The sequence below is a fragment of the Embiotoca jacksoni genome, unplaced genomic scaffold, assembly GCF_022577435.1.
Source record: "Embiotoca jacksoni isolate LCO1_2020_lvr unplaced genomic scaffold, fEmbJac1.0.p SCAF_10, whole genome shotgun sequence".
Lineage (NCBI taxonomy): Eukaryota > Metazoa > Chordata > Actinopteri > Embiotocidae > Embiotoca > Embiotoca jacksoni.
The window spans coordinates 18,273,515-18,295,464 of record NW_027185230.1 but is presented as its reverse complement, the minus strand read 5'-3'; the positions used below and the strand labels follow the sequence as shown (position 1 = coordinate 18,295,464).

General features: G+C 39.6%; 1 protein-coding gene across 1 annotated transcript in view; it reads right to left on the bottom strand.

Annotated features, from left to right (window-relative positions):
- The window catches only part of LOC138211543 (astrotactin-2-like), a 230,758-nt gene that overhangs the window by 125,621 nt on the left and 83,187 nt on the right, over nucleotides 1-21,950 (bottom strand). The window contains exons 4-5 of the mRNA XM_069171503.1: nucleotides 16,575-16,727; nucleotides 475-582 (exon numbers count right to left, since the gene is read on the bottom strand). Of these exons, the coding sequence (XP_069027604.1) occupies nucleotides 475-582; nucleotides 16,575-16,727 (261 nt within the window). The remainder of the gene's footprint in view (nucleotides 1-474; nucleotides 583-16,574; nucleotides 16,728-21,950) is intronic.

Below are 21,950 nucleotides of genomic sequence, written 5' to 3'. Positions count from 1 at the left end.
ACAACCGCTACTATCACATTTCACTATATGAGATGGGAAGTTAAAATCATGCTTTCCATCGAAGTTATTCGACTCAGCTCAGCAGAGCCTCCATTTACATCAGCTCGTATATCTGCTTTGAGTGTCATTGAGCTGTGCTGCAGAACAGCACTTTAAACCCCACCGGGTCCCCGGCATGACTCCTTCCTACTTCCAGCTATGCTGACAATCCCAGAAATGTCTAGGCTCATTTCACTCAGCTATAAGACACCCTCCCATTACTCCCTCTTATATCCAACCAGGTTGGACATCATTTGTTTTAAAACATCTTTCATTGTATTTTATTTCCTTTTTTTTTTTTTTTTTTTTTTCCCTGTACTGCATTCACAGCAGTATGCAGTGGATAAGAGGGTCTCCTCCCGTGGAAGCTAATGTGTTTAAAATGAGATGCATTTATTCCAATACTCAAAGAGCAACGGCGGTGCTCCCGCTCACCTTTGCTGCGTCGTCGTCCTCTGTGCTGCTCTGTGTAGAACTTCATTTGGTTGTCGTCTTCGGGCTCTGACCCTGATTCTGCTTGAGGACCGAACACACCTCCGGTTACTGGCGGAGAAATGTTAAGAGAAAAAAGGACAAACAGAAGTATTATTCGAATCTGTCAGTCGGTCTTTATGGAATTTCTTTGGAGAGCATGATGGTCATGTTATGGTTGCTTAGTAGGGTGGAGGTGAGGGAGCAGCGATCCTGACATTACAAACTCATTTGAGCGTCGTGAGTACAGAACAGACCACTTTATTGTCCTAATGTTTGGGACGACAAAATTATAGATTATTTGTTAACCAATTTTCCACTCCTCTCCACCCCTTCCTGTCCTGTCGGTAATTTGTCCATCGTCACAAAGTTGACAATGCTCATTTTTCAAATTATATCAGGTCACCTCGGCGGAGGGTTTGCATGTGTACCCATGTTCATATATGTGTATGAGTCAGAGTGACAGCAGGAGGGAGGCTGTGTGAGTTAAGAGGCTTTGTTTGTTCTGCCTTGGCACTGCAACATCAAAACACACATCCCTGCTAAATGCACAGGGGGCTGCCACCAAGTGATAATTGTCAGGGATTTGCAAAGTGTTAAGCCACTAATGGATAAATGGGTAATCTAAAATAACCTCAAATGTGTGGGGAAAATAAATATATAATATATATAAAATGCCCAGGAGAGAGTTTATATTATGTTTAGTATAAGTAACACGTAACAGATTTTTCAGGTGTGGCTTAGGCTTAGTCATGAAAAAAAAGCAAAAAAAACTTATGCTAATAAGATATATCTAATTTCTTCATGGTTATACATGTGTTTTGCTTGTATAACCCACAGGATCACAGCGATTACACTTTTTAATCTCCGAGAATGGAAGAAAATCAATCCTTTTCTGGAGGCTGAGGGAGCGTCTGAAAAGATATGCTTCACCTGTTGCCTGCAAATTAAAACAATTTGAAGAAAGTTATTTTGGTTTGTGTTGCCAGTACCAAGACTTAAGAAGACACGTGAAGACGGTTGATAATGACAAATAAACATGTTCTCTTCCATAAGAGACTAAAGCGTTTCTCCCACAGGGATATAGATTATAAATAATGACTCTCCACAGTCAGGCGCTTCCTTTGTAACAAGGTTGGTGGATGATTATAAATATTGCAGCAAAATTTAGATGAATGAGTGTTCTCAGTTTAAAATAATTATTGACACTGCTTAATCACATACACTGAAAAAAAAAAAGAAACATCTAAAAAAAAAATGTTATGTATGTTCTGCTGCCAGGACCTATTCTTTCCAAATTAGTATTGATATAATTTCCAAATTTCCAAGTTATATTACAAATTTATAATTTTCAGCTATTAAAGTGAGATAAACACATTATCTTAATGAACAACAGTCAAATTTTACATTTTTTTTCATGCAATATTCAAGTCAGATAAAGGCTCACTTGTATAGCCATTAACTACAACATGAAGTAAATCGCATGCAGCCAGACATTGTGCATTAGTATGTAAAGTTGAAAAGGCTGTACAGTAAAATATAATACCTTTTTCTAAAGCTGGATAAAAGAGGAACATTCACAGCATTCAAGCAGGGGATCTTTCCAGGTATTGCCTGGTATGTCAACTAGCTTGGAGGAGAGCCCAATCTAATTTTATCTTGGTGTAAAATGTGTACAACCCAAGACATCCTTTAAAATTACAAAATAAAACCCCTCTGACAAACAACCAATACAGAAAGGAAAATATTGTTTTGGTTTTATTTGAGTCAAACTGTGTGCTGTTGTGTTTCGAAGCACATTTAAAAAAAAAAAAAGAATGACTATTTCTTTCCAAGGCAGTTGTATAAAATTGTCAAGGTCAAAAGCGAATAATAACTATAAACTTTTAGAGATCTTTCTCAGTCAGTTCACTAAAGGCTAGAGTTGCTAAAGAATAAACCACAAAAGTAGTAATATTTCTGAGGCAAGGTATCTGTTTGAGCACAGAAAGGTATGCTGATCCTGAAGCGGTACGCAGGACGCCTTTTGAACCTCTTTTTATCAGCTAAAGATCTGTTATTTTCTTATAAAAGGCATGTTATCCTTATTAAAAGTAGTTTATTGCCAATGATGGAGCAAATTACTCTCGCTTCCTTGTTCACTGGACGCAGTCATAATTCCCTGGCAAATGCAGAGCAATGCCAGGTGAAATACCCTCTCATATAAACATTATGTCATTGCTCATGAAAAGTTTCCTGCACCATTAAGATTTCAGACATGATTAAAAGTTCTATTAAATCTTAGTGTGTAAAAAAAAAAAAAAGGCCTCCAGAAAGTCACAGTCGTTCTCCTGGTCTGGTGCACTCAAACAGGTCGAGAGCGGAGAGTTGGATTTCAAGTGTGAGAGTCTGCCGGTGTTTGGAGAGGCAGGTAAAGGCAATGTGGTGTAAAATTGGTTGTGAATTTATGCATGGTGTTCGAACATGCCCGGAGAGCTGGCGGTGGATGGAGGAAAAGGCAGACTGAAGAAGATGAGCGAAAACAAGGACAGCTTCTCAGGTCAGCCTGATAAGAGTTCACTTTGTTGGAAAAAGGTTTCGTAATGAAGAAAGTGTTTTGTAGAGCTGTTTTACAAAATCAATGGAAAAACAACACAAAAGCTGTAAAAGCATAATAAGATGAAAAACTATCCTTAAATAAAACGATGCATTTAAAGAAATGTCCACGACTGTAACTGTGTTTTCATTTATCTTATTTGACAAAATATTATTCTGGTGTCCTTTATTGCAATGCATGCATTTTTTTAAATTAAAGTCTTTTCAAAAGAGTTATTCAAAAAAAGGTAAGAGAGTTGTCAATGTCTTCCAGGTAACATTTGTAAAGGTACTTCAGGTTTCTTCCAATCTCCAGCTGTGTGCATCTCAACTGTGAATACAGCTTAAAATAATCACTCAAATCATCAATGCCGTTTTCATGTTTGATTTGGACCTCAAGAGGCTTTGAGAAGGCGAATAAGTGCTTCTTGATAAAAAGGAATAAAAATAGTCTCGCACTGTGAAAGTAATTAAACTGACTTATCTTCCACAACCAGGTTGCACCATATTTACACATAAAAAAATAAAAAAATAAATAATTTGAGGTTGTGGTGATGTGTTTAATTGGGTTAGATACAGAAAAGCATCAGTAGGGGACAGAAATCTTATGAAATAATGTTGTAATAGGAGAATATTCTGTGTAGCACTCCTAAGATTTCAAAGATATGTGACAAAGTACTTTATAACATAAAAGGAATCACAGGGAGAAAGAGAGAGTATTTAAATACTAAAAGTACAAAATAAAGAAAAACATAAAAACACAGTACCAAAGCCATCAAACACAGCATTGTACATACACACAAAGGGATCGCCTTATAATTATGCTGACACAGCAATACTCGTTAAAGAAAACTGCAATTTAATTGGTATTCATGAGAGGTTTGTAAAAAAAAAAAAAAAAAAAAAAAATCAGTGCAGTTTGATAAAACAAACAAAAACAGAGACGGAATCAACAATAAAGAACATGCCAAAGAAAACGATAAACAAACTATCACCAACATGTAAATAAATTATCAAGAGAAGAGAAATGTTCACGCTGATTTAGCAGCACAGTGAACATCAAACTCATTTTCAAGTTGAATCATTACACAATCACAACTCCCTGAACCCCCTTTGTTTTTGTTTATGTATAATAAAATGGTCAGATGTTGCTTTCATCTATTGTTGTCTTTTTGATTTTGAAGTTTTGTGTCGCTCTGTGCCAACTCGTGTCTGCTGTCACTCAGATTAGAACGGCAGGCTGGCGCGTTTTCCTCTTTCCTCATCCAAACTTTCCTTTGAGAGGCTTACACACTCATATGAGTTGCAGATACCCAGAAACTGTATTAAGCTCGGTGAATCAGCTGGAATATTCAGTCACTGCTGTACTGTACATGCAGTCCCCGTCATTTGCATGATCTTCACTCGTGTGCAAAGAACAGAGGAACATTGCAGTAATCACACAAAAGGTGTGTTGACAGGCGCAGTGTGTGTGTGTGTGTGTGTGTGTGTGTGTGTGTGTGTGTGTGTGTGTAATCCAGCTGACAGGTGAATTGAGCTCCCAGGCTGGGCCACAGATTTGATAAATAACACACACAAGAACACATCTGAAACAAGGTGCAAAAGTCTTTGGAAATCAGGCCCTCGGTCTTTTTGATTTCACTGCTTATTCTTCCTTTCTCACCACATTTCTTCCCTTGTCAGTCCGTTTTCTTCTGTTTTGATCTGTTTTTTCCCCCGCTCTCTCAGGTAATACCTTCAAAACCAAGTCCTATAAAAAAACATCAACACCCAGAACACTGAAGCTAAACTCCAGCATGTCTGCACTGGCAAATTCAGTGACAAGGGAAAACCCATCACGCGTTTACCAACGGTTTCACAGCCCTGAAGTCTTTCTGTCAGATCTTCCTTTGTCATCATCTGTTTTGTTACATATCAGCGAATCCAAACAATACACAGATTTTACCCCCAAAAAGAAATATCTACAATTGAATATGCTGTAATATGTTCTAATTACATGTCAGTTGCTTTCAACGCTTTGGAAAGGTGTGATTCTTTCTTGACATGATTTATTATTCATTCCAGTCTTCTCCCAGTCAGCCGACTTCATTTTGATAAAGGCAAAGGCAGCTCCTGTTGCCAGGTAAAATTATCCCTCAAAGACGACAACAGCATGTTTTTATGTGGAAAAACGTACATCAGTGAGTCACAGAAAGAGTTGTGGAAACAATGAGAAGAAATATGCAAAATACATGATTGTACAATCAAAATGTTTTACTTTTTTTTTTTTTAATATGATTTGTATTTCTATGCTGACGATAAACCTTTAGTAGACTGAAGGATAAGCAAATCATGAGTTTTGTCATTTACAGCATATCTAAAATAATATTAAAGCTTGAACAATGAAAGCTTCTGACTGCAAGTGTGCTGTGAGCATCGTTTTTTTGGAAATTAAGTATAAGGGTGAGGGGTTAAGACGGTTTTAAATAATGATTATTTGATTACTTCCATTTGCTTATCGTGTTCATTTATAAGCTGATTAATGAATAAAATGAGAGAGTGGATCGCATGAAGACACAGACTGCACATGAACATAAGATATGAAAGGAGGAAAAAAAGAAGAAAGCAGCTATAAATACTTGTAGTTAAAAAAAAAGGAAAAAAGAGCGAGAAGTCACATTTACACCGAAGCAGGAATAATATGATTTGGTGTTAAAAGGGTTTAAAGTGGACGGAGCAAGTGAGGCAGACGTAAACACATATTTTAGAGAGAACACAAAGTGAACCAGCGAGAGAGGGGAGTACTGTTTTGTGATCTTTCCTGGAGGGAGAGTGATTAGTGAGATGAACAGTTATGGGAAAGCAGGGAGGAGAGGTGATGAGTTCAATCTGAACAGTAAAAGCTAATAATCTTCTGCATAGGAGGAGAGCACATCACACTCTGGGAGCACTATGGTACTAAAAAAAAAAAAAAAAAAAAACGATGCTCACAAATATAATGAACCTTATGTACTGAATCTGGAAGTTATGGAGTGGAATTGAGGGCGCAAGAAGATTGAATTAAACTCCAGCACCCTTCACATTAGCATATACAGGATTACGTACTTGTTTCTGGATTTATACTCTTCAAATATAAAGAGTACTCCCTGATTTCTACTGCATTTACTCTATGCGGCCTATTAGTGCGGCAAATGTGGCCTGCGGCTCGATCCCACCGGGGCCGGCGGCGTCACGTTCTGGCTCCACCACGGCCACCGGAGCTGATCGCAGCCGGCCTGCACAATGCCTGTGGTTCCACCAGACACGCCGCAGTGCTCCTCAGAAGCAACTCTCTGCTCCTCTCCGCTAAAAATACGCCAGTGAGTCTATTTCTGGCCGAAGCCTGGTGAAGTTTGGGCAGAGCCGATCGAGCCGGGCAGGGAGTCGGACGCAGGAGAATCCGGTCAACTCTAAAATTAAAACGACCTGTGAAGACCGCCACCTCCGCATATGTGACAGAAACCGAGGCAGCTGGAAACCATCAGCAACACCGACGGGACAATGACACTTGAATTCGGTTCAATTGTACCATAACCACCTTTAAACTAGTGGCAGGCGGAAGTAAAGGAAGTTTCACTTTGACGAGGTGACTTCGCCGAAAGAAAGGTATATCGATAATCAATTAACTTAAAGAAAACTATAACTGGACCGCCTGTAAAACAAAAGATGACGTGAATTTGTCGCCTTGGGCTATGAGAAATAGATTTTTATTAACAGACATAACAACTGAATAATTTATTGCACGGCAATTAACATTAATCCAATATTAAGTAATCAATTAATGATGGCCCGACACTATACTGAAGTAAAGAGACTAAAACATACAAATAGGCCGATTTTTCAGTTCCATATAATATAGATGGAAAACAAATATTGGATTGACACGGTTTACTAATCAAACGTATGCCCAAACACACATTAAAGTTGAGTGACACTAGCTTTATACAGTTTCAATCAATGCATAAAATAACAAACTTAAGTATATTCTACTCGGGATATACAGAGAAACAAACATACGGTGTGGACACATTGGACAAATGATGTCCTGGACCGGTCAGGCTGGAAGCTCTGCAGTCTATCACTCACAGCTTCAGTTTCCTTCGCTGAACTGGAGACCCCGTTCGCTCAGCCACTCTGAACCAATCAACAACCAGTGTCGCTGGCTAAGTGTGAAGTCAAGCGTTTATTTTAATGCAGTTGCAGCTGTGCATGCTGCAACTACAGCAGAGTATCTGTTTACACGGTGGTCAATGACCATTTGTTAAAAGCCGCTCTAATACTTTAACCGATACCAATAATTAACCCGAGGTCTACGCCCATTAGGACGCAACGACTTGAAACGATTCCCTATGGAGGACGGCCAGACCCGTATATCTACGCAGGGAACTTGGGTCCGGCAGCGCAAACGCAACCGCTGCAAAAACAAATGGTGTAATGACTAGTGTATGAATTAGCCACGCCACCTTTGAGTTGAGCTGTCAGGACACACGGTCAAGAAAACTTCATCTGTGAAGGTGTTTGGCTCCAACCTGCATTGCACATCTGAAGGGCAGCCTTATAACGAATTATGTAAAATGAAGTTACAGTCCACCGTGTATGTGTGATGCATTTTAAAGTGCCATTATGAATTCTGCTGATGGGCGAGACTTCATTTTGCTGTGGAAATCACACTTGTCGAACTTTTTAGACTTGCAGATGTAAGAAGGTTAAAGTGTGGCTTTCCCAGAGAATCACCCGTATCATTATACAGACATGTGAATCAATATAGATGTGTTCACAGGTCAGGGTGCACTTGTCTGAACAAAAAGAGAAATGAGTGGAAAATAGGAAACAGTATCAGAGCTGATTTGCATGTTGACGGGTGGGTTGTGCGTTTGAATGCCGTTGCTAGCGTGTTTGTGTTTGCACCGTCACTTACTCTCTGTGAGTCTATGACTTTATTGTGACTTCTGTGACTCTGTAAGCAAGGAGAATTGCCTTGACTTGCAGCTGCTGTACTTAAATGTCAGCTCGCGTGCGTGCACTGTAAAGTGTACAGTGTATATTTCTGTAGGTGGATACTCATGCTGTGTGCCTGAGACTTACGTCTGTGACAATGCATTTGTGAGTAAATTAAGCTGACAGCAACAGCAGTCCCCACATGGCTCAGCAACTGGTAATCACATTAAGGCACAGCTGTATTCAGCAGTTCGGCTCTCTGACACGAGCAAGCTAAATATTTCCAACTCAAACTCAATGCAAACTGGCATCTACATTCATACAAAAGTAGGAGCATGCAAATTTCCCATTTATAATGCACACACAACATCTGAGAGGCCACGAGAGCAAATTCGATAAGTCACAATCATTGAGTTGCATTTACAATTTCTTTTTTAAAGAAAATGTATGTGAGCACAAACAAGAAATGAAAAGTTACAGCGCTTCTGCATTCATTGAAATACTGACTGTGATCATGGTTATTGTGAAGAATTGTAATAATTCCTGGAACGTTCGAGTCAGAATGATTTGAGAAATTGGGTTTTGTTCTGGTGAAACTAGAAACAAACACAAGTCACAGACTGCAGGGGTCAGGATCAGGAAGGAAGGCCTGAGGCGGTCCGTCAAGCAGTGCTGCACCCAGCTCAGGGATTCAACACTGCAAATCAGGAAATCAGACAGATAGGTGGGAATCCAGGAGGTAGAATCTACGATTTATTTTCTGTTTTGTGCCGGGATCAGTCTGTCTGCTGTTTAAGCTGTTTGTTTTTTAAGCAAAGGATGCTCACAGGTGTGCAACGTATCTGTCTTCCATTTATTTCTCTCCTGTGTGTCAGTCTCCCACTGCTCTGTTGGCTTATCCAAAATAATCCCAATCAATACTGTTTTATACATACACACACACACACACACACACACACACACACACACACACACACACACACACACACACACACACACACACACACTCATTACACATAAACAACCGGCATGCTGAAAAGTTATTACAGAGGGCATCACAGTATAAGCACCACTGACACATTTTACAACCTAAATTTATGAGTGGCTACCTGTTAAAAGGGAGAGAAGGAACTTGAAAGGGTGGGAGGCTTAGCAAGGCTCTTGAACTCAAGTGGATTCAGTGTTTGTTCTGTCAACCCTATATTTTTTATATCATTTTTATTGTATCTTACCTGCATTAAGAGCCTACCTGCCAACATGGAGCTATAGGTCATTTTAGGTTCAGGCTCTTGGCACCCTGCTGAACGCTGTTATCACCCTGCTTGGGCTGAAGCAAAAAGCCATGAGGAGTTGCATAGGGAAGCAGCTGTAACACAAATTGCAGCTATCCTAAATTCAATATTTTAAAAGGTGGAGAGATGGTGAAACAAGCTTTAGGACACTCTAGTAATGTCTGTCCCAGAAGTAATGAAAAGGGTCAGTGTAGTGTAGCTGCATCAATAATTAATTCCTGCTGTGGCCTGACACAATAAAATATCAGGCGCAATCATGAAATAAGAAAACAACTGCAAATCAGTCCTCTGTTTCTAACCGGTGGAGCTGGTCTAAAACCCAATCATGTAGCCTTAAAATTACTCCATTTACAATCTCGTACCCCTTTGGGTGTTATTATTGGGTTCCATTGGCTTCACTCTAATGATGAGCAGCAACAGTAAGCAGCACCAAAAAAAATGGATGCCAATCGCTCTCACAGGCAGCGGACTTTGCACTGATTTGAAAGCAGTAAAGGTCATCTGTGCTGCTGCTTTCTATGCATGAGAGAGGTATATTTTATTGGTTAAGTCCCTAAATTATACATAAACTCTATGTTCTATATTATGTAATACAGAGAATAGTCACATCCCCAAAATCTCCTGCATTGTGAATATTGATGCTGCTGCTGTAGACAACATCAAAGGCATTTCTGCAGACTCTGAGTTGAAGTATCAAAGCACGGTAAAGACTAAGCAACAGTACCAACAGAACAGATTATAGTCAGAGGTGGGCAAAAAGAATTTCTTCTGAATTTGTTACTTCTAAATTTAACAGCTTGAACCTCCAGTGCCTTCACTTACTTTAGAAATAAAAAGGACTTTAATATAGACATGAATATGGTTTGATACAATCACTGTGTTGCCAGCAATTAAATATACAAAATGCAAGTGGAGAAAATGGCAAGAGGACAGTAGTTCATGTACAAAACATATACACACACACACACACACACACACACACAATGAAAGATCAGGAATATTTTTTTCCGCCTTGTTTTAGTACGAGTCAGCCAAACTTCATCCGAGTGATTTTTTGAGAACCAAAGGATCACGTCGCCGGCTGCTCCCAAAACTCCCACCAAGACATGACTGATGCACCACTTCTCAATCCTTCCCACACAATCGTTCTCCACCACAGCCTGAGTGTCTCTGCAGGCGTCGAGGGTTTGTTTTAGGGAAACTGTCGGATTGTTTTCGTGTAAACGAGTCTCCCTCCCTCCTTCCTCTAATTACGAACACAGAAAATTGTTTTATTAGTCTTAAGACCAAATCAGTAACTGCTGATATGCATAATTAAAAATCTATTTTAGGTCAGCTGTCAATTTACAAGCATTTACTGTATATACAGTCACAAATTAATTTCATGCTTCATGAGCTATTCTGGTGAAAATAGAAAAACACACACACACACACACACACACACACACACACACACACACACACACACAGGCTTGAAGGGCCGCCATCGATTTAAGAATGCCGAAAAGGACGCATTCCTTATGGCAATATCATAAGACATTTTATACGGACACCTCTTCATATTAGGTTCGATGTTCAGAACTTCGGGTTGTGTGTAGTACGATATGATATGTGCACCTTCCTCCACTAGGTGAGTTTTTTGGTACCAAACACACCTCAGATGTAAATTAAAAGTAGTGCAACTGCTTAAAGACATTATTACATAATAATAATAATACAACATTAAATGAAAGTCTTTGGGTTCCTCTTATCATACGAGGACCTCATTAGTGGATTTACTGTAAACTGTGGTGATCAGCAACTTACAAACAAAACAGCAAAAACATTAGAAAGCAGGGGATATAGAAATCTGGGTGAAAATTATTTAATTGTTATTTATATTGTTTTAATCTGGAGATTTACACAATAAAAATCTGTAAAAAAAAAAAAAAAAAAAAAAAGCATTTAATGAGACTTATCCATAAGTAATTTACTGCACCAGACAATGACTAAATGATTATCCATAATATGAAAAGAGGATTAATTAGAGAAAAGAAACTTGGGCAGATGGGTTGACAGATAATTGTGTGATCTGTCTGTTTTGTCTCTCTCTGTGTCTTTCATGCACTAAACACAATACAGTGTTCCGGCTCGGCAGTAGATCAGCTATATGGCCTGTTGTGGAGACGCTCGAGGCTGCAGACCTGCAGCTGTAATCACTGTGTTTTGTCTGCAGTGAAGATTGAAGACTGCTGAAAGTGGAGCTGAGCACAGAATGAACTCCTCCCCCCACCCCACACCACACACCCCACACGCACGCACACACACACACACACACACACACACACACACACACACACACACACACACACGACACCACAGAACCACTTTCATGTGCTACTTCAAAGCATCAATTAAACAGGAGAAAACCCAGATAATAACCATAAGGTTATCCTCATCGTAATGAGCCAAAGTATTCGTTGTGACACATCAAAACACGACCAGCGCTTCTAGCCAGCACATGGAAATGTATTAACACCACAGCAGGGGAGTATAATGCACCGTAGCGCATGCAAAACAAAAAAGGGAGCAAGTTTTTCAGGACGAATCTTAATATTTAACAAAGCCACAATGCATTGTGACTTCAAAATGTTTTCAGAATAATGTCTCCAGCAGAACAATGAGGGTGATACGTGGTAGTATTTCTTTCCAGGTTTGACTGTGGCTTGAAAGAGTGACTTGAGCAAACAGCCTCTTAATACCCAACAGACTCTCTTTCGAGGGGAGGCGGGCTGCCACCAGCAACTCACAGCGCTTCACTTTCAGATCATTAGATCCAGTCTTCATAAGGCGATTCCAGGTTGTTGTATGGAACAAAAGAAAGGGCTTATGTCTGCATCTTATTGTAATTGGTGTACTCCACATCGGGGGAAAAAACAACATGAAAACCAACCTCTCTCCGAACTTCAAAAGGCTTGAGAAAGTTGATGACACATACACTTTGACAGCAGGATGCAACAGCTTCTCTCAGGCGGGACAGGAATCATCGATTGGGCGTTTCAGTGTTCACTCCCTTTTCTTCACACCGACACTCCTACGAACTGAGCAGCTTCGGTTTTATGGCCCAGAGCGGGCGTCGCGGCTACTGAGCTGTCCAAGTGCGGCAACACTCCCACTGACAGATAGAAATTTACTATCTTTAGCAATGTACTTTCTGCAGTAGCCTTCAGTTTATGGATAACATGCTAAAAACATTTAGCCTCTAAACAACATACAGTCAACACTTTTTTCTTTTTAGACTGCAGGCAAATCCGATTTGTTTCTTAAATCAGATGTTTGGTGCAGACTGTCCGCACTGTTAATTGCAGGTGAGCTGATTTGAGTTTCCGTGGTACAAATGGATGCGTAGCTACGCTGGTTACGCAGCTTTCCAACACGGACGCAAAGTACCGGCAGACAATTAATTCCAGCGTCTGTCCAGGAGCCGTTGTTCTTGTTGTCCTCTCCTCTCTGACTGCGTTCTGCTCGTGGCAGCGCTGATTCGGCTCAGTTTGAAAACGACATCATCGTGTGTCGCGTTGCGAATGAAGCAAGAAATACGATTTCAGCCACCAGAGCATCCGGACCGGGACGCATGTGTAGAAATGCGATTGTATTTTGCATTTCAAACCACCTAGAAATGTGATCCGATTTGCAAAAATCACATTTAATGGTGTTTGTTTTTTTGCTGTCCAGACTTCCAAAGATCCATCTGAACACAATCTGGATATGACCAAACGATTTGGGAAGGCAGTCTGAACAAGGCCTTTGAAGACTTGCAGGAACACAGGCTAGATGCATGTCTAGCTTATAATGACTGCCATCTTTAAGAGTAAAGACAATATTATATTATGCCAGATGGAAGAGATGGGTGCATTTACATCTGTTCCACATCTGGCTAAAATGAAGATGGTTTGAGAAATCAAACTTCAAATCATCACTTATTGTATTTTTACCTCATATGGAAACATCTGAGTTATTATATATTTAACCTTTAAGAGGTGAGAGTGTAAGTGAGACTTAATCATTATTTTAAATTGTTTACAATTTGGATAATCTAATTATAATCTGAATTTTTTAAATTATATTTATTGTATAATGGTGCACGCCGATAACAATTTGACACGATCATCCTGACCGTGCTTTGTGAAATATCGTCCAGCAAAGGTGTGGCTGCTAAGTAGAAGGTAAATCACAGAGAAACTATGCATGAGCCAACATTTTTCAGAGAGTCCAGGTATAAGATGGTGCTACAAGAAACTAGGGCAATATACTGAATGCTGACAGGGAAGTAAGGAATGTTACCACATAGCAAAAATTAAAATATGTGGGCTTGTGGACACCAGGAGAGGATCAGGTGAACAGCTGCAGGGTTTAGCTGAGCAGACACAACTGCTGCTGTAGTTTTCCAGGTGAGCAGATATTCACTTCAAGTTTTTTGTAATATAACTGGGAACCAAGTTAGCGGAGGCAATTTGATTAAACCATATCCAGCGTTACTGCACAACCAAGTATTAGTGTATTATTAGACTTTCCTGCTTCTTTCCTTGTTCTTGTTCCCGCTCTTATGCAGATGTGAGGAAAATCTATATTCCAGTGATTGGCCGTTCGTGGCGTTATTTCTCCTCCATCTCTCAGGCTTCAAGGAAAAAAAAAAGTGTGCATTTTCTGAAAATTGTTGTGTGTGCTGCTGAATGTTGACACCCCACGCATCACATTCTCACAGTAGCTACTGTTTGCCTCCCACTCGGACACTGAGGACAGTAGCTTTTACTTTCCTCGAGCAGACTAGCCGGCTGCTTATGTTTTCAATATTGGCATGGTAACTCTTTGATCCTCTTGTTGCTCATCATCAACAATCATCAGCATGGTAGAAAACTGATGATAACATCATCCCAGCTAGTTCCACAGAACCAGTATGAAACTTTTCACCTTTTTACTTAGTAGGAGGGAGCGAAATGGGGCTGAGGGCTCCAAAGGTATCTTAAGGATAACGGGATCCTCGTCTGTACTTTTGAAAGGAAATGAAAATCGACTGAGGCTTAAAATGCTTTTGGGATCCGGGGCGCATGTCTAATCTCTGCCGACTGGGAAGTGTGTCACTGTTGTTTGTAAGAATCATTGTGGTACTCGACACTTTTCAAATATCGTTGAAAAGACAGGCAGATTATTTGAAGTTGCTAATTTTTTTTTCTGTATTTTAATTGATTATTTATTTGGATCCCATTTAAAAAGAAAATTCAACTGGGTAAGACCTTGTCTTTATTGCGATCCCTCGTATTTCATGTCGGATAACAATCAAATTGGGTAGACATGTCATGTATGTCAGTAGCATCAATTCCACTAGCTCAGCCTAAGCACTTCCTGTCATTTCTCATAAACTGCACAGACGATGTCTTATGCACTACCTCTCTGTGTCACTCGGGTATATCTGCATGATATGGATTCCTAACAAGGCCAAATTTCTGCATTACACCTCACCACATGTTACATTTCCGACGTTATTTATAAGTGACAGTAAAGAAGAAAATCCTGCGGGCACATGCAACAGAACCTGAGATGAATCTTCCTCACGACCCGGACACGCGTCAAATGCAAGATAACTATAGCTATTGCACGAATAAAAAGTTCTAAAAAGTCAAACAATAAGAAAAAGTATCTGAATGCTGACTTTCTGGTTTTTCCTCTTGGCCTCGCACTTCTCAGGGGATTTGCAATGCATTCATTTCAATTATGCAGCACTGACCTTTGGGGTCTCTCCAATAAAGTTTCCCCTTTGACCTCACTCCATCCGACAGAATCTATTCCTCATATCGTATCAAGCGTTTGTCCCGTTTTCCTGTTTGTAGTATTGGCCAACACTTCTACATTCCGGACACTTTTTCACCTGTAATTATGGCCGCTCAAAGAAGACTGTTTTGATATCGACCTCAGAGCGGACGTCTCTCAGTTCTGCCCTTGACAGTGTTGAGGCTGCATGGATTGAATGGGAAAGGCATCCTCTGCCAAAAGGGCTGAAACAAGACACCTTTTATTATTACATAGTTAAATCCTAAACAACACACCAAGTGAAGTGTTTATTACCAAGAATATAAACTACCTCAACCACTAGCTATGTGACCCATGCATAGTATGCAAAACCTCTCGGTGTCATACTTTGCACCCTACAGTAGTACATGATGGTGATCGAGAGGATAGTTAATGCCTTATTTTAATGTTCATTTCTCACTAGTGATTGATTCATATTATTGGGAATGCGCCTGGTAATGAGCTGCATTTACTGCTGCTGTTTCCAATGTCACATCTCAAAATTTCACTGAGAATATTACTGACTAAGGGTCAAACTGCTCTCCAATGAAAGTCAAGGAAACAAAGCAACAAACAAAGTAAGCTGACAGATATTAAAATAAAAAATATGAACACCAAATCACAAAGATGGGCCCCTTTTAAATATGCCATAACACAGAGTCATGTTTATATTGTAAGATAATTAATGATACTCTTAAATATATTGTTAATTGTATTGATACTTGAGCTATGTTTATGCACCGACACTGAGAAGATAAATGCGAAGCACACACGAGATGTAGGTCTGGGTGCTAAATATGTAAATGTAGGCACGTTCATTCACAAATCATTTGCGTGACTACAAACACACTCTCAGCTTGAGATAAAAGATCCAATTATTTTTGTGGGGTTTGTTTATTTTATATTTACATGTGTTTCTTCCCTCATTACGAAAGTGTACAGGCCAAACAAACTGGAACATGTATATTGCCCATGGATGTGAAGTTGTATTATCTGATTGTAAATCTGATCATTTCAGTGTGGTGTTTTATGAAAAACAAGCCATGACATGAATTTTTTTTTTAATTTTTAGGTGGACAAGCTTTGTCATTCTAATTCAAATAAATGCAGATATTGGATAGTGAATGCTGCGGGTGTTGGAAGACGCAAAGAAAATACATTTATAAATGTATACATCACATGAGTCTAACTGAAAAATTGGTGCAACTGAGCTTCCAGCTATATCTGGCACATTGACTGTATTGTGCGCTGCTCCTGTTAAATAAGTGATAGCTAAAAGAAAAAAGAAAGAAAAAACACATCACGAAAAGTGGCAAAGGTCAGCGAATTTTACAAAGTAAAAGGAAGAAAATGTTTGAAAGGTCTGTAACATCTTTCCAACAGAGCGCTAAACTTTTGAATGACTTGTTGTCCTACCTCTGGTGTGGCTGGGGACCCTCCGGCGGCCTGTGGATGAGCTGTGCATGACATGCTGGTAGTGAGACATGTCTGTCGGCGTGTTGGGAACACGGAAACTGTCCTGGAACCTCTGCATCAAATCCTCTACTGACTCGCTGTTTGGGTCAATGGCTAGAAAAAAAGAGACACAAAGTGAAAATGGCAGCCGTGTCACAACGCCTTTAAATAAAAAGCATTTTTGCAAAGACTGACAGACACTCAGGATATTGTAAAAAGAAAGGAAAAAATCCATATAGATACAAAAAAAAAGGCATATATCCAAAAATAGCTTGTTTTCATCTTTCTTTTTTAGGAAGGATAAGAGATTAGAGTATGATATGCATCATGAGCCACCAGGCTGTCCTATTTAGACACTGTAACAAAAAAAAGCACTCTTTTTTTTCTTCTTCTTCTATTCTGTTTTTTTTTTTTTTTCCCCTCGCAGCCTTTAAATGATTCCATCAATTCAATATTGCCTCCTCTCTACAGGGATCCTGCCAACGCTTCCCCTGATGGTTCAGTCTCACTCTTCCTGATGAATGACTCCAAAACAACAGGCTGTGCGGAAAGAAGGGGGAAGTATAGAGAAATGGCTTTGCTTCCCTTTCCTTACAGATAGAATATTACAATCAAAAAAAGGACATGCGGTTTCTATGACCTGTCGAGATATGTTCCGGTTCACTTACACGAGCGAAAAGAATAATTGTGATTGGAGAATACTCTCCTCTTATTGTGTCCGACACACAAAAATGTTGAAATGTAGATATCTGAAGGACATAATGGTATTCAAATATGTTTGTAATGATGTCTCTTGCCCCCTTCAATAAACACGGCTTTGATTGACATCTCTTAGACCTTCAATCTATGCAAGGAGTGATGACTTGTCTGTCTGTAGACAACAGTATTATACCTGCAAGTAGAGTTGCAGTGAAAGCAGCAACAGCAAAAACAGCTTTGTCCCCAAACTTCCAGCAGCATAGCCCTCTGCAAACGACGGGGCCATTCATCACCCCAACCACCAGTACCCCCACCTATCATCATCATCTTTTGATCTGTCAGTCTGGCTCTGAGGTGTACTCTATCCATGAATAATGGTGATGTGTTGCTCCCAGTGGATGCTCATCATGCATGCCAATGAGCATGCGAGAGCAGAGGAAGAGGGAGATGAAGAGGACGGGGGTGAAAGTGAAGAGGCAGAAGTGTTCACATTGTTTTTGATTTTATAAATGGAAACAATAACGGAGGCACCGCGGTTGGCTTCAGAACAAATATACAGCATTATCCTTGCGATGATACATATTTGTTCATATTCATTTGTGGTTGAACTCATCTCGATCTGCCATGTTTGTCACAGAGAAATGCTCTCAGTATTTTCTGCTGTTTCAGAATGATGGCGGACGACCTCCACAGCTTCGCTTTAGAGAAGCAACAAACTTTTACAATGATTTACAAGCTCAACAGAAGAGCACGCTGCTGTTTGGTTCTTGGACTTCATCTCGCACAAAAGGCCATATTCTAAAAGTGTTTCTAGAAACCATCATATTCCCCGGCGGAGCCTCGTGTGCATCCTGGCTTTGAACCATCGAGCAGACTGCAGAGCCTTGCTTCATTACACACCATCATGCACATAACGGTCGTAGCATTTTGTTACAGATACGACTTATACGTGAAACACTATTTGGTGTCTTCGCATGTAAAAAAACAACAACATCTGTTCTCCACTTCGTGCCGGTCTTTGCATCCGTTTGTGTAAAACTCCATTTGTAAGGCTTTTTGTTTATATAGTTTTCTATTTAGATGCAGTGTTGCATCGACTATGGGTTGGTGACAACCAACGAATGTCTAAGATGCCTACAAGGCAGCCAAAATGCTAAATTGGAGTAAAGCAGACTCAGAGCAGTTGACCCAGATGGTCTATTGAGCAAAACACAACTGTCTGAACTCTGTGGAAGGCCAATGTACTCAAAATGTGTTGTATTGCAATATTGACAGCTGTAGATCAGCTTAAAGTTTGAGTAAGTGTTGAGAGCATGACCATACCGTATGTATTTCTTCCTAAAAAAAGATGTAAGTATTAGTCAAGATTGGCAAAATGTAGACATACAAGTATGCCTGATTATTTTTAAGCACACACTTTGTGGGTAAACTTTGCTTTGGTGAGGTTATTTTTTAATTAAAATAAATTGAAGGTTGGTCATTGGGTGAAATGTGAATTCTATCTACCAATCTGGTTTATAGATAGCCTAATGACTATCACCCTAAATGCGTTCAGTTTAATTTCCTGTCACAGCCTTTGCTAATATAGCTTGTGGAAATTAAACTCAGGTCCCAAATAGTTTCCTAGCAACCCATTTCTTGGGAAATGATTATATATATATATATATATATATATATATATATATATATATATATATATATATATATATATATATGTTGTTTTTTTTTTAGTGGGAAATAACCTCCAGAACTTGCTATTTAATAATGTGCACGATCTGATGTCACTTGGCTAAAAAAAAATAAAGTAAGTAACTTTGTACTAGTGTGCTTTGTGTGTATAATTACTGCTGTTGCTGACATCCCATTTCACTACTTGTAATGCGAGTGCACAGCGGCTTCAAAGTCACCATGCTGCGAGGTATCAACCACTCACCACTAATACCTAAAAGGAGCAAACCTTCCTGCTGGAGAGAGAAACTGATTTGAACACAGCCACGACGGTAAAGCCAAGTTTATTTCCCATTATTTGTACAATAGAAAGTAACTAAAATGTTTCCGTCTGAAATAACCCTTTTTCTTTCACAGGCTGTGACACTGAAGCAGGTAATGTACTGTGGCTGCTGCTTCTAGCAATGCTGATGTCAACTGAAGTGCATGTACTTTTCACCAACCCTTGGGTGTGAGTGGGATCTGGCTCGTGTTGGAGGAGCACTTTCTTCCCGCTACTGCCATACAGGAGCTCTTTTGAACACATGACAGGAAAAACAGAAAAGAAAGAAAACAAAACAAACAAAAAGAGTTGACTGAATTTTCTGGCACCGGGCCGAGAGGATTTCCCATCTTCTCAGTTTTTATAAAACCAGCCAGGCCCAACACGTTTTTTTTTCAAAGTACTGTAAGTATGATGTCAGATTTCCGTCAGACAGAGTTGCATTTAAACACTAGACCGAACGCACTGATGTGTCTAAGAGTGTGTATCGTTCAATTACAAGTGAGCAGCCTTCTTTGCATAACTGCGTACCGTCCCAGGCCCCTCGTATGGGATAAACACACGACGTCAGATTTAGACAATAAAACATACTTACGAGCCAATTATATTATTATTATTATTATTATTATTATTTCAAAAGCGCCAATATTAACTGCCCCTCACATGATGAAGTTCTTGCATACAAATTCAACAACCAAGAGTTTTACAGCCGGCTGTGATTAACTGACCACCGTTTTTGTGTGTGTGTGTGTGTGTGTGTGTCTGAGTGTGCGTTTTGTACAAGTACATGAAACAATGTGGGTCAAATTGACCCGCTTGTCAAGAAAGTTCAATGAAGAAAAAAAAAAAAAACTAAACTAAATGACAACCAGCATTTGAGACGACTCAAAAGTGGAAATGTGTCAAATTGATGCATTACATACAGTAAAGGGGGGGGGGGGGGTGTTACCTGAGCTCTATGTCCTGGGGGAAGCATTTATGATAGTGCCAGGCTACTTCAGGTGTTTGGGGTCAACAAATAAAGGATAACGACCGAGCAGCTCATACTTAAACTTGAATTTGAGAGTCGGAGACCGTATTTGGGATGTTAACAGCTTCGGAGATTTTGAGAACTTTTTATCCCGATTTCTTTGTTCCATTTCGAGAAAAGAGCGCAAGGCCGAACAGAAGTGCTTCAAACTGCATTCTCCTTGAAGAAAATGTAATTTGTCTCTAAAACTTGTCATGACCCTGTCACTCACATTATATTTTTCTTATTTTTGCCTTCCCAGCCAACACACACACACACACACACACACACACACACACACACACACACACACACACACACACACACACACACACACACTAAATCTCAAATAAAGAACAAAATAAAATAGTGCTGGAACTGATGGCGCCAGATATTGTAAGATACGCATGTCTACTTTATAAATGTGTACATTTCTGCAGAATTCTGTCCCCTATGTGGTCTCCAACTATTCAGCTGTTATCCCTCATTTCTCACTTCTATCAGAAGCAGCTAGCAAGATATTTCATCCTGACATTTGTTTTTCCCTAGACCACAAGTCCACTGGCTTCTCAATTTGAGTTCAATGTCAGCTAAAGCTCTGGTGCCTTTATTTTCTTCTTTTCATCTCCCTTATCTGCAGTCACTCCCTTATCAGTGCTGAGTGTGTGTTAACAGTGTCTCATAACCAGTGGATGTCAACAGCAGGCTGCCTCAGTCAACGTATTCCTGGTGGTCTCACGGCGCCCACTATAAGATAACCCCGCTCAATTTTCTGTTTTTGTTCAGCGGTGCCGTTCTGCTTGTTTATGTGTTCATGTGGGCTTTTGGGAGAGTCTGTATGTTTATGCATGTGTTTGTCTTTGTCGATATAAAAGTCTCCCATCCCATTTTTACTCACTACTTCCTGTCTATGGACCGTAATGCTTTCACAGTGGTGTGGAAAGCATAGCAGTTTACATCAAGCAGACTTTACCATAAAGTGCCCATCATTGTAAACACCCCCCCCCTCCCAAAAAAATAGTATGATAACAAAATAATTATATTTCGTTGTACATTTTTTCATCAAGTATAATCGTCTCCAAAAGGACAATTATATTATATGTGTGCGTTCACATCTAATTAAGTTAAGATTATGGAACAGTAAGCATCTAAAAAGGATTTTGTTGAAGTGTCCACTCCAGACATAATGCAATCTATCTGCAGCTCCCTCCTCCATTTTCTGCAACTCTCATTCTCTGGCTTCCCCCGAGACCTCATTGGTGAGAAATGCACTCGTATGGATCCAGAGAGGTAAAATACACTGCCATTTCCTTTTTAATGGACATGTACTCAGTGTTCTTATTAAGGGTCCATTAAGGTGACAGGAGAGCACCAGTAGGCAGGCAAAACACACACACACAAAAAAAACGGAGACAGAATTAACGAGCTATTCGCTGCCAGCAGTTCTTACATAACAAATAGATAATTATAGATATGAACACCAACAGAAAAAGACAATTAATTCAGTATTTGTTTTTTTATGTTAAAATGTAGTGACATTCAAAGCTTTTCAGGTTCTTTCCAAATCTATTCATCACTTAGAGGAACTGAATTTGTAATACTCAAAATATAAATTGATACATTTTTGCTTTAATGGCAT